This window comes from Papilio polytes, unplaced genomic scaffold (genome assembly GCF_000836215.1).
Source record: "Papilio polytes unplaced genomic scaffold, Ppol_1.0 DF823177.1, whole genome shotgun sequence".
Classification (NCBI taxonomy): domain Eukaryota; kingdom Metazoa; phylum Arthropoda; class Insecta; order Lepidoptera; family Papilionidae; genus Papilio; species Papilio polytes.
Window position 1 is genome coordinate 3,606,285 of NW_013526027.1, and position 13,743 is coordinate 3,620,027.

Below are 13,743 nucleotides of genomic sequence, written 5' to 3' on the forward strand. Positions count from 1 at the left end.
AAAAATTATCATTAGGCTAGAAGTGATAGGATGCAAGATTAACGAACCATTGAAAAAGCAAAAAGGACCTCCGCATCGCGCAACCTGATAGTCCTGGGACGATATCTCTCTACACGCAGCATTGAGCACTCAATTGCCTAATTTAACAAATAATTATTGACCGTTCGGTGTCGCTCATACTACACGCTGCCTTTCATAATGGAGATCTCGTTTCAACGGTCATAAACAACGCAAAATACGTTAGGGCCAAGTCAGAGCCTTAAGCTCTTAGAGACTTTGTAAATACATAGAGCATAATTGCTGCATTACCAATAATTACTACAAAATGTAGCCTTTAATCTTCAATAGAAAAAGTCCTTTCACGCACCGATACAGTGTGATATCTTCAGATTCAATGAGCTGAAGACAAACGTAACTTCGAAGTCTCATCGCAACATTGGTCGTCGCCGACACACAAACTTTATGAGTCGGAAGTCGGACGTAACCGGCATTGTTTTCCACTCAGCTTTATTTTACTGTCAGTTTTATTGTAACTCTACATGTCGAGCCTATCGCGTCTCCACTGACTTAACTTTTATGATACACACTTACGTATACGCGCCAATCCTTTATTTAGTTACGTACTGAGGCTCGGTTTAACGAGCCTGTTCGACATTTCGCTCCCGAGGGATTACGACTTATTGCTACCATGAAAGTTTATCAAATATAAAAGTGAATCAGTTTATAAACTACCCAGTGCTGTATCACTGTGTTGTTCAAATAGATTACATTCACGTTAATAAAATTAAAATCGTTACAAGGAAATTTTGATATTTTAAAGTTCTCTTGTAATAATAACAATGATTTGGAGATCAGAATTGTACATCTCCCCCTGTATTGCGGCCAGCGCTAGTTGTAACACCCGGCACAGTGCTGCCCTCGCACCACGTACGTGTTGCATTCTATAAGCTGGTGTTACTCGCAACGTTCCACATCTTACTAAATTGTTGTATGATGGAGAAGTTCTGAATATATTACTCGTATATGTTACTTGTACTCGCAAGTACAAATAATTAATATGAGTTACAAAAACAAATGATACATGTTGTACTTGTTAATATTCTGTAAGCATAATTACCAACTGTCTAAATAAACATTTAATTTAAGTTAAAATAGCGTAAAGCATATTAAGTGGAGATGATATTAACATTTCGTTGAACTTCCACTATAAGTATTAACTCTGCAGAATACCAGACAACATTCTAAGTAAATTGATTTTCTCAGAACGTAGACTGGATTATGTACAGTGTGGGAGTCGGAGGAAAATTGAAAATAAAATATGTTTCTATTTCAGAACAGATTTGATACATTTTGTTATTTGAAAATAATATACGGTTGCATTAAATCGTAATGCAAATAGGGTTGAGGGAGACAGCAGACGTCAGTTAGACAGCTTTTTGTTGCAAATTAATTATAACATTGAATTGTAACCATTAACATCTATATCACAAAATCAATTACGAACATAAAAATAATACGAATTCAGTGAATACATCGCGTAAATAAACAAGTATATTAAATCAGTGTAACACGATCCTCCGACAAACATCTTTATTTTATTAAACAAGAAGCCGACAAACTGCTTAACTTGTGAACAGCCTATAAAATGAACCCTCTTCTATTCACTGCGTGTCCCTAAAGAAAGAATTCATAAAACACAAAGTGGAAACTGCCAACACTAAATCGTATCATATTAAAATTTAACTAACACTGTGCTATCATCCAAGTTATTCTATCAATTAGAAGATTATTATAATATGTTATTATAGGACAGAAATAATTTTTAATAACTTTGAAACGCAATAGTCTTGAAACATCGCTTGTTAGCCTGCGGCTAGAAACTGAGTTACGAATTTATAAACTAAGAATATCTTAGTCAATCGCTGGATGGAGTACCGGACATGGTTTTTACTCTGTAGTATTAGTAGTAGGTAGGCCAAGACCCACAAAGGGCTGTAGAGCTACAGAAGAAGTAGTAGGTAGTGTTTCATCAATTGAATTATTACGATTGTTTCCCATTCACGTTATGTGTACGATCATGTCCGAAGGCAAGCTATTAGGATATTTAAAGTTAACAAGGTACAGTTTTAAAGAGATAAAAATCAAAGCAACATCCAATGCAATTGTAGCTGGGTCTTTGTGCGCTTTGAGCTGGAATCGCGAGCTCCGCTGATCCGATCTTCGCATTTTATCGGCGTCGCGGCTGGAATGCATAATATAGACTATTCGACAACATCAGCTATATTATTACTTGCGCTACAAGACGCTTACACATGAACAAATGTAAATATTTATATTGGTACAAAGATGACAACTGCTTGCCAACGATTACTTTTAATTCAACATTAACACACTCGTCCGTGGTGTGCTGCAATTTAAGTTGAAGATATAAAATGATGATAAGATAGAAGTATATTGTTTACGCGCATATTGTTCAAAAACATTTTAGGAAAAGTTTGTCTTGAAGTTAATTCACGTAAAGCAAACGTGAGAGCTATTGACGTGTAATATACGAGTGTCGGGCAACTGCGGAGTATCGCCTCACATGTACTGGAACAAATTGTGTCCCATTGGAACACTTCCAACGCTCTATATAACCAATAAACATTACATAGATGGTCCGGAGTTCAGATAAACTACATCAAATATTTCCTAAAAGATATTGTAATTTGATTTACTTGTAGAAATTAACATCGTTTAGCCAATGCTTCATTTTAAGAAATATTTTAATAACTCGACTTTAAATCATGTTAATAAAAGAAATATAATTTAAAATCTTTTACAAGATTAAAAATACAGAAGTTTACTAAAGTAAAGTTAATTTCAATTTAGTTTTATTCGTGAGCACGAAATGCGGAGTGTGGAACTGTCGGGACTCGCGGACTTGAATCGTTGAGGTGGAACTTGTCAGCCACACGGAGTTTTATTAACAGCTACCTTAACTGCTGTCAACTTTATATTGCTTATTATACAGAGCTATGAACATTTTTATGAGCTAAATAGAAAATATATTCTGTTTATGTGCAATGATTAGCTTTGAATATAAACAAAAGTGGAATTCCTTATTCGTTTATGACAGATGATCCTGGCATATACCGTAATGGGGAAGCGGGATGCAAATGTATCTCTTGAGAGGCAGCTAGCGATTTCCGCTGCTAATAATTAGATAGAAATCCAATACTCCACGTGCTGTCTCCCAGTCCGTGCTGCGCGAGTCCTTATGTATACTGTAATTGTGTAACAATATACAAAAGAATCTATTTTGATTTCAATAATATCTTTACTTCTTTTGATTTATGCAAGATATTAAAAAGTTGCTCCATACAATTGAGTTTGATCACAGAGCAGCGGCGCTCTCGAGACAAAACTTTTGGCAATAAATCTTACATGGAATTACTTTGCGCGATAAAAATAGGCCCCCGTTAAATATTTGGCGAGTATTATCCGTGTTTGGAGAGGAGAGGTGAGGAGAGGAGAGGTGAGGGGTGCCGGAGGCGCTGTAAACGAAGAAAAGTTTGTGACTTGGCTCAATTGTTGCGTCGGATAAATGGTCCGACGGAAAATTGTATGGTGGCCGTCAGAAGTATTCGTTGTTAGAATTACAGAGGATAAGAAAATTATTCCCTTGAGTCGCAATGAATTATTACTCGTAGTGAAATGTTGCTGAAAACGTAGTGAATTGCGGAGCTCTTTGTTGAGACTTCATTGTATCGTTTGCAAATCGCAATAATTATTTATTGTTTGCTTTGTTAATATAAAGAACAAACAGTAAAATTGCTATAATGTGCATTTTATTTGTTATGTTGTATAACAATTTAATGTATATGCATTATGTCTGTCTCTTTAACATTCATATGGTTTAAGCAAATTGAAATTAATAAAACAGACATAGCTAGAGCTTCAATTTTGTTTGTATATGAACAGAAAAAAATCCCAGTTTAACGTTGAATTAATATGGTCAAAATCCGTTTGTATACTTGGCATTCGAAAATGTTTACAGTTCACTGAATAATGGACGATTTTCTTGCCACCGTTTTCCGCGCAAATGTACACAGTTTGTGTTGCCGCCTCGGAAGTTATTAAGACAATAACTTACTATAACGAGTGATTTACATTCGCATTTGAATGTAATATCAATTTCCCATCGTTGCAGGTACATCCTTGTAGACTATTTACTGCAGACGCTGCTAGACAAATACGATTTTCTCAACCGAATTATAATACAAATGTTTTAAAATTAAAATTTGAACATGATAAGATAATGCTGAGACAAGTGAAATAGTATAATGGCTATTAAAATTTGTAGCCGATTTTTTTCTTACTATACATTAAGTGAAAACAATGTTTATCTTAAGAAAGTAATTTCAATTAAGAGTTAAGAGTATCCACTTTCCATGATGTTAGTTGCGCCGCTCGCCGCTCGCAGTTCGAGTCTTTTGTTAGACAAGAGAAGAACGTTGTTACTAAAGAAGTTTGCTAAAGTTTGATTGAAAATAAAGTTCTGTATGTAGAGTAGCAGTAGGTAACCGTTTCTGATAACAGCGATAGCATTCTACTATTGAATTAACGCTAATGAAGTTAACTGGGAACATTCTCTGAACGGGAGGGGCAGCGGTGGGGGAGGGGAAGAGGAGGGGCGGAGGTCAGGAACAGTTTAGGGCAAGTCTGCAAGTTTGTAATTGCATCGAGTATCGGTCGGCGGCGCTGCGACTCGATATCGGATTCCCCGCGGATATCAGTTTAGTTAGCCACATTAACTATGCGTAACGAAATTGTTGTGGTATTATTTGCTTCCATAACAACGTGGATTTTGATACAAAGTCAATATTTTATCACTAACATTACTTCAAAGAACACTTGTACTGACTTAAATGGAAGTACTTAGGTATATTTAATGTACTCTGCTCTCTACACAATCAACTTTTATTAATAGCTAAATTATTTCAATGTTGAAAAGAAGCAATGAACGTAATTGAACACTCGTTCGTATCTCGAGCGCCATTCATTCGCTCACTCGGACAAAAAGGTTCACAGGAAATTGCTATTTGTGAGGTAGGCATTGTAGTAGATACTGCTCTGTCGCTCATCAATTATAGGACATTAAACCAATCACTTTCTCTGCGAACAAAATGTCTACTTATTCCCAATGTTATAAGTTTCAAAGTCGTGTAATGGCTAGGCGCAATATACGGCTTAAGGATCGTGAAAGCATTATGGCGGCTGTTCTTCTAGAAAGCGTTATTAGTGTTAGCGTAGCTGAGGTCCCAGTACACGTGGCTCACGTCGCTACTGTTCGGCTTGTATGCAATATGGCGTAGTTATTGTTTTTCTTATTGTCATTGAATTAAAAAAAAAAACACGCTCCCTACAGCGACAAGTACTCACAAACAGGAATTACGATATATGTCTATATCTACACCACTTTGGATACGTCCAAAAATGAAAGTGTCTGTTTATAAGAAAAAATAATCTTCGTTCAATGTCCTTATGAGATATAAATACATTGAATATCTCCGAGCCTCGTTCGGAAACACTTCAAGTAATATTTTCCGCGATCAAATGTCGCCGATAATGGGGAAAACCTTTCGAAATACTTCAAATGGAAATGATAAAAAAGGTCGCTTGAGTAACTCCATACAAGTGTTCACATATTTGCCTCCGGGGCTAAAGTTGACGAAGTTATAATATACAGAATAATACATACACCCAGACGCAACTTTCGTTTATAATAAAAATAAGTTTTGGTAACAATAATACCAATTTACGAACATTTTTAAATGAATGGTCCAGAAACTTGCAGTTGTGACAATTTATTAAATAAAGAACAATTAACATTAAGCTGCATTAAAACATTAAATAGTTGCAGCTGAAATGTTGCGCGAATAAATTTGTGGCGAAACGGAAAAGTTGTAGGCGAGTTGTGCGCCGGGCCCGGGGCCGGGACAATGGACGAAATGACCGCTGCAAAAGTTGCCGCTTTAATGTTGTTAATGGTCACAGCTGACTTGAATTAAAACTATAAATAGTCAAATAAATCATGTGGACATTTTAATTTATTTGTACGTTGTATAGTAATAGTTTTAAACATAATTACACTGCATAGTTAACATTTGTATTGAGATATGTTTATCGTGAGTGCTGCTAACTTTATCCGTCGAGCTTTGTTATTGAACAGCCATTAAATTAAGCTTCGTTAACAAAGTTAAGTAAACAGTCGGAGGGCGCGCGGCGCGAGACCAAGTTTCGGATACAGCCAAAGTGCCCCCAACATCCCGCCCAATGGATATCTTTTACTGAATTCTTGATGGAAATTTAATAGCGGCCGAGACTTTTGTTCTTAATTAAATTAACAAATAACTGAACGATCTTTTAGTCGGATTAAATAAACTTTTGAGATAAATGTATATCAATAATTGTAGAGGCTTATAGCTAATTCGTGCCAGCCTGGTCATTTAGATGAATTGAAATATTTACTAACTAACAGTGTCTGAAAAACGAGAATTTCAATAAAAACTTCAGAATGTAGAAGTTAGTTTGATCTTTTTAAATATTTGCCTACACATGAGAATATTGTGAGATTCCTCTCTACATAATAAAACAAACGATACGTATGAGCGTGGTCGCTACAGACAGACAGACGCACACTAAAAGTACGTACATGTTCAAAGTGCCTCCGTACACAGTACACACATATGTTACATGCGATATAAATTTTCTATACCGATGGCTAGTGAATATTTAAAGCGATAGAAAACAGAGTGCCAAACAGAAATGTTTGCCATAAAAACATCAAGCACTAGTCTGTAAATGTTAGTTATAAATAAGAAAAAGTTAAAAAAAAAAAATCATTTTAAAGTAATTACAGTAAAGTGTTCACTAGCATTTGATCTTTAATCCTGTGTTCACAGAGTACTGAACATCAATGCGTTTGATGTTAAATCCTTTAGTAACGGAACATCTGACGCTATCGTTAATATCATAGGTTTCCAGTTCAGTGAACATTAGCGTGCAGAGTGGCGTCCAGCCAGCGTTCAAGCGGCGTCCATTCACCGCCAGCTTTTTGTCCCACGGCTCTCGTGTTCGGTACTCTGTGCTTATCCGATCTCAGCATAATCTGTGAGCTCACCGCAAGCAAGATGGACTTCCTCAGATAAGCTCGCACTGACACAAACTTAAAGAGCTTTACTTTACGTTGCAATGATGTAAAACTACTCAAGAAGAAAGTATATTTAATCGTATCTTGATAAGGAGAGTTTAAAAGTTGAAACCATTCCTGGTTAAGTCAGCGACATCTAGTGAATAGCTTTGTAATACAATTTACAGACTAGTCCGCGACAGAGCCGCACCGCACCAATTTGTCCGTGAGATAGAATTTTTAAATAAATTCAGCGAGCGTCCTTTTTATATCTCTTTAGGGACAGAATAAAAATTTAGTTCTAAGATAATATAGTGTTCTTCGCAAAGTGGAATATGAAATTCAATAGAAATATTGTAAAGGTTGAGCCTTAGAGGTGACTTTGTTATTCACTTTGATTTACTTAAGACAACGCGTATTTAACAAAATAGTTGAGATTTATTTATTGATTTAAATTAAATGTTTCTATTAAGATATTTAGCAAAAGTGTATTAAACACGCAAAATGTAAAAATCCCATTTGATTTTGTTTTCGATGGTGTCTTTACTTCAGTGGTCTAAGCTAATTCACGGATCATTTAATATAACACACATGTCGTGTCAGCTGTAGACTCCGAACATAAAAATTGGAATTACCATAAAATCCTCTTTACGTTAATTTGAATTTAAATTGCGACAGAGCGCTACATTTTCGCTCGATGTTTATGGGATCGGGGACGGTTTACGAGTGCAACCTTTCGTTAATTTCGTTAAAAACCCTTTACAATAATTGGGATCGTGTTTATTTAGGTCAGATTAGCCTAGTGGTGCGCGGCACACGTGTTCACAATTGTGTTATGTGAAGCATTATTTGCAATCGTATAGGGACATTAAACCTATAGAAGTATTCCTGATTAGACCGCTCTTGTGATCAACAGATCACAGGAGCGGTCTAAAACAAATGGGCATGAGACAAGTAATCCGTGTTCCCGTTCTCACAATTTGATGAGAAACGTCTGTAATGTAGAAGTTATTTCGCAGAGGGCTTGAAGGCGCGGTTAAACACGGCAGCACCCCCACCACGGACCTGCAATCGAACAGTAAACAATCACCACTTTTGATGCTACTAGATATTTTATAAAAGGTTCTTTAACAGTGGTAGAGCCCGCTTTAACATCTTCGGACATCTTCTTCAAACGGATTTGACGGTGGAGGAGACGAATGGGAAGGGGAAATGTCCTCTTTATGTGCGTCTCTTCCTCCGTCAATTAAGGGTAGGCAACGCATCTGCAATTGCGGTTATGGGCAGCGGTCGCTTTCCATTTCGGTGAATTCAGGTGGTCGCTTGCTCGCGTGCCACCTTATATTATAAAAAAAATATATATATAAAAGGATTCTTGATCCACAACTTAAAGCACCAGTACACGTTTATTGATAATTTGGGCGTATTTGTTATGTATGCGTTATATGCGTTATATTAACAGTTAAGAATCTTTCAATTAAAAATTTTTTTCTCTTTATTTCAGTTATGGCAATTAATTAATTAAAGTTTCTCTATTGGAACAGAAGTCGATTACAAATCTTCGTTAGGTATAACGACAACCGCATCCCTCTGCCTTTGTCCAATGGGAACATTAACAGTACATATAAGAAGGCAATACAGACACACTATAGAATTAAAAGCGACAAGTAGTCTAAATTTAATCAACATATAAAACAGGTCAAACGTTTACCATAAAACCATAACTAAATTATGTATACTTATTTACAAAAAATAAAGCTACAAAAACTTTACATTCTACTCATCCCATACCCGATGACTAAAATTTCTATTTCAAATTGGATTTCTATTTAAAATTTAAAAATTTAAGTTGAATCCGAAGCCGAGCCGCAGCCGGCGCTGGCCGTCGATTAGCGCGCTGCCCACCAGCCGCAACACGCGCTCCTCCTCTTGCGCGTCGCGCACGCATACCTCCTTCTGCAGTGTGAACCCGCCACAGCGCTGGCTGTCCACGAACACGCGCAGCTCACAACCCTCATACGACTTGTGCAGAGCTACCGCGGCAGTCAGCGGCGCCGCTGCGCGCCCCTCCGTCACAACGCCCGCCAGACGCAGGCCCTCCGCCAGCCTCTTGAAAAGGCACACCTGGAAGCCCTGCTTGGTAACCGTCGAGGACACGCAGTAGGAGGGACCGCGGTAACGCGCACTAAGCGACAGCTCCGGCAGCGCGGGACACGCGAGCGGCTTGAAGCTAAGCTCGCTGCCCACACTGAGCTCGGGCCGAAGATGGTACATCCATTGCGACACGGTGCGCAGAGTGTTTGGCTCCATGTCATTCATCTTGAATGTGAAAGATGCGACCGAGCGCTCTCCTTCGCGCTCCAGCTCCACCTCGGTCTCGGAGGCCACCAGGTCGCGAATCCTGGAGGTTAGGCGTAGCGTGCAGGCGCCGTCCATGCGCTCCGTGTATGTGGCCGTGGCCGACCCACTGGCGTCCACCACGAGCCCGTCACCGATGAACTTAGACTCCACTTCCTTGTTGAGATATCGCTTGTAGATCTGGTACGTCTCCCTCGTCTTCCCGTAGTTGTACTCCTGCAAGAGCTTCACTTTGTCGAGCACCTGTCGCAGCACGACCAGTCGGGCGCCGACGAAACACTTGGGGAACACGTTCTTAGTCTCCGCGTGCACCTCGCTCAGCCGCGTCTGGTTCGGCTTTGCGGGCTCGAGTATGATAATGTCTTTCTTTTTGGGCAGCAGCCGCTGCAGACTGGAAACGAAGTTGCTGACCTCCGCCTTGATGGTGTCCTCGCTGAGGTCCATCGTGAGTTGTAAAGTCTTGTTATTTGCGGCAGTGCGGAGCGTTGCGGGCGGACGTCACTCGCCTGTCACATGTTATTTTAAACGTCGCCAAATGTCGCGGCGTGCGATCGGCCAGCGGCAGTCTCCCACAGATTAGTTATTCTGTAATTATTTGGTTTATGCTTTTTACTTAATTTAAAAAAAAACTTGTAATCTATTAACACTGGAATTAAAAGACCAATAAACTTTTTTAATGAATAATTATCTCATTTGGATTGCTCCTTTTAAGTGTCGTATTAATAATTAAAAAAAAATCGTTACAAGAAATTTCAAGGACAGTGAGCAAGTGGTCATTTACTTATCACAATGTAGGAACTACACAAAACTGCCGATTCTGTTACTGAAATTAGAAGATCTGGCATAGTGTCGATGGCATGAGATATGTGAAAAGCTCGTGTCCTAATTACATTCAATAAACAGCCGCCATCAACCGCGTCGCTGCGTGTTTGTTCGTTTTGCGATAGGTCGCGTGGCGCTGCCGGCGCTGTTAAACAATTGCGAATTCAGTGGATGCGGCGGCTGCACTCCGCTGCATTGCAATCATTTAGGAGTACCATCGCTCCCTGCTCTCCTCAGCCGTATGCATTGTGCGCTATGAAATTGTAATCGTAATCAACTTTGAACAATTTCGAATCGTTCGAGTCTTTCAATTGAAACGTTTTTTTATATAACTTCATTAAATCGCACCTAAAAACAAGCTACGGTGAGAATTTTTAACAGTTATTGTCGGAAAACTGCATGCTTTGAAGTTCGGTTACACATTCTTATGCTTCCTATTATCGTTATCGTGTGGTCGATGTTAGTGTAACTGGTGGAGGCGAGACGCAGTAAAGTGTACTGCGTACTTAAAATTAATACCAAGAGCTTTTAGAGAAAACTCCTCATTACTTGAAATAAGACCTAAAGAGTCTCGTAATAGCAGAACACCCATTTTTCAGCGAGGAAAAATTTTAAATAAAAATAGATGAAATTCCTTTTACTTTAATAACGCGAGGCGACGTCGGAGTGTATTCACAGCCTTAATGAAATGTCAGTACTAAGAAAACTAGTCGAAACCTATAGATTTACTTAAAATAATGCATACTCTAGTTGTTTAAAGGATATTTGTATTTTTGGTAACCAAGTTTTGTGGGTTTTTGGCAAGATCAGAAAAAAAGGAATATTCTTAAAGCGTCCTCAAACTAATGTAATGACTTTTGTGTTATTTTTAGAACTCATGTTTATGTTTAGCAGTATCATATGTATGCCACATACCTACTGTATAACATCAATAAACGTTTACAATTTGTCAACAGATCAGAAGGCAGCAGGGGGCAGGTGTGAGATACAAAGCGTAGGGCGCGATGTGGTCCGGCAAGAAGGGCGGCGATGGCGGCGGCGCAGGCACACCCCCCGCGAACGAGGAGGTGAAGTTGGTGCTGGTGGGCGACGCTCAGTGCGGCAAGACCGCGCTCGTGCAGCGCCTCGTCTCCGACGCCTTCCTCGAGGTTAGTCTCAGTCGACACTAACAGTTTCCCACGACGCCTTGGCGTGTCACCACACAAACAGTTCACCGTATTTATTCTAGCGCAATATAAATCATCTTGCGCTATTATAATTTTCTATCCTAAGGTAAACGCGCGTGTGGCGAATTCGAGCAGATTAAGAGCGCGGAAGACCCACGGCGTGTCCACCACGTGTGGCCGACCGCTATTATTAGATCCCATTGATTTGGAGCACATCTGTGACGTAACCCGTATACCGAAATACATCACTTGAAATTATGATAATCCTCTAATGAGTTTAGACGAAATTAAAGCATAAGACGTTCAATGTTGTATCTATTTTATGATTTTTTTGTTTGTATGTTTTAAAAACTTTTATTACAAAGAACAATTAGCCAATGTTGGTGATAAATTAAATAAATCTTTAAGTATGCAGAATTGAATACCTCTGTAGTATTGTATAAGATGTAAATGTCACTTTATGAGAGCTATCATGGTTGCTTATCCAGACAAAACGTTGTACAGTGGTGCGTTATTTCACCGAGAAGTAATTGAAGCCGCACACCGCTGTCAGCGAGCTTTTACATCACTCAACCTGCTTACATGCAACATAAGTTAAACATTTCACGTACACCTTAAAACTCTATGTCCCAATGTTGACAATACAGCCTTCAATACGAAATAGGACTACACGTTTTAGAGTTTTTTTTAAATTAAACTGAGTCACAGTGTAAAATAACATGTAAGTTAGACGAAGAATTGAGCTAACATTGTTTCAGAGCGGCGCTGGTTCATGTTAGCCTCGTTTCTTTCATTCCTCGCTCAGTTTTTGCTTCCATTTCGTTTGTGTACAAACTTCTGTGTTTGCACTTTGTTGTAAATAGAAAACTTTCTACATGTGCTCCCAAAAAAAGCTTGTTTACTTTGTCGTTGTAGTATTTTAACTGCAAGTTTTAATTGCATTTTTGAACGAAATAGTGAGTGATTATATTTCCATATGTATATTTCAAAAGTAATTCAATGGTTTTAGTGAGTCACGTTTATTGTAATTTCAAAACAAGTTTGAAGTAACAGTATTGAGGCCATACATCTCGTGAATGTAGCAAGAAGCCGCTAGATGGCAGGCTACAGGGCAATGCACTTAGAACCTTCTCACAGAGTACAGGACACGCGCGATAGGCGGGGGCAAACGGTTAATGCCCTATGATAAAAATTAAATTGGTTGCTCAGTTCAATAATATAATTATAACTTAATTTTATTTACTTAATTCAATTAATTTTCAGACAGAAGTGAACAACACTTCAAGTTCAACAAAACTGAACTTTTGTTCTTCATTATAACATTACGAATAAACTGAAATAGCTTTCAATTAAAATTAATTACATTTCTTTCTACTGTAAGTATTTTTACATAAAAAGTAGACTTATTAAAAAAAACCGTTCCCGCTTCAGCGGATAACTTGCGCCATAGTTTACAGTTGATTTATTAATAGTTACAATAATGCGCAATAAGCGAGCAGTTTGCTAATGCTTGCTATTGTTGTGGGCGACCTCTCCAGGTCCTGTGCTAGTGCTACACCTATTGGTATGAAATTACCAACTTCCAACTCATAGATACAACTGACAGATTGCAGAGTTCTCTCACAAACTGTATGATGTATATTTGGGACATAGTTTAATGTAAGTAATGTATGTTGTAGGCGTACACACCGACCGGCTTCGAGAAATACGCGTACACGTGCACGGTGGCCGACTGCAGGGTCAACTTCTCTGTTTGGGACACCTCAGGTAACTACTACACTACGTTTCCCTCCCCAAAACCTGCAGCAGCCCCTCAGAAACATATGTAATAATATCGGTAAAGATTGTTTGGAAGAAATATATTAAGATGTAATAATTTTTGCAATAAACCTGTTGAGCGGGAGCAATCATTGAAGAATGGACACACTTGTTCATACAGGTCGTGCGATCTCAGTTGAATGAGAAGTTTATTTGCATCTATTCATAATGTAATGAATACAAGCAGTACAAGGTATCGCAATAAAACCTGACCGTAACCGTACACCGAGGCTGCGCTGCGGTCGCTGACCATTGTTCACACGAATATTTATTGAGACCTACAAATTTAACTTTTTGAACTTTACTTCAATAAAATGTCGCTCTAATACTATGTTCCATTTTCTTATTGTGATTACAAGGTGCCGGCATTATTAGCTTGGTTGGCATTACTTTCAATTTTTGATT

At 38.5% G+C, this 13,743-nt stretch overlaps 2 protein-coding genes across 3 annotated transcripts in view; one reads left to right on the forward strand and one right to left on the reverse strand.

Annotated features, from left to right (window-relative positions):
* Positions 1 to 13,743, forward strand: part of LOC106105206 (GTP-binding protein RHO1-like) — a 40,992-nt gene that overhangs the window by 24,479 nt on the left and 2,770 nt on the right. For both annotated transcript variants that reach the window (XM_013285478.1, XM_013285479.1), the window contains 2 exons: positions 11,311 to 11,502; positions 13,200 to 13,287. In XM_013285478.1, coding sequence (XP_013140932.1) covers positions 11,359 to 11,502; positions 13,200 to 13,287 — 232 coding nt within the window. In that variant the 5' untranslated portion in view covers positions 11,311 to 11,358. The remainder of the gene's footprint in view (positions 1 to 11,310; positions 11,503 to 13,199; positions 13,288 to 13,743) is intronic.
* Positions 8,824 to 10,105, reverse strand: LOC106105205 (mitochondrial import receptor subunit TOM40 homolog). The gene has a single exon (XM_013285477.1). It carries the CDS (start codon positions 9,974 to 9,976, stop codon positions 9,011 to 9,013), a length of 966 nt encoding a protein of 321 aa, XP_013140931.1. The 5' UTR covers positions 9,977 to 10,105; the 3' UTR covers positions 8,824 to 9,010.

What these genes read in the sequence shown, in the direction of transcription:
- LOC106105205 (XM_013285477.1), bottom strand. Translation starts at nt 9,976, where the DNA reads ATGGACCTCAGCGAGGACACCATCAAGGCGGAGGTCAGCAACTTCGTT.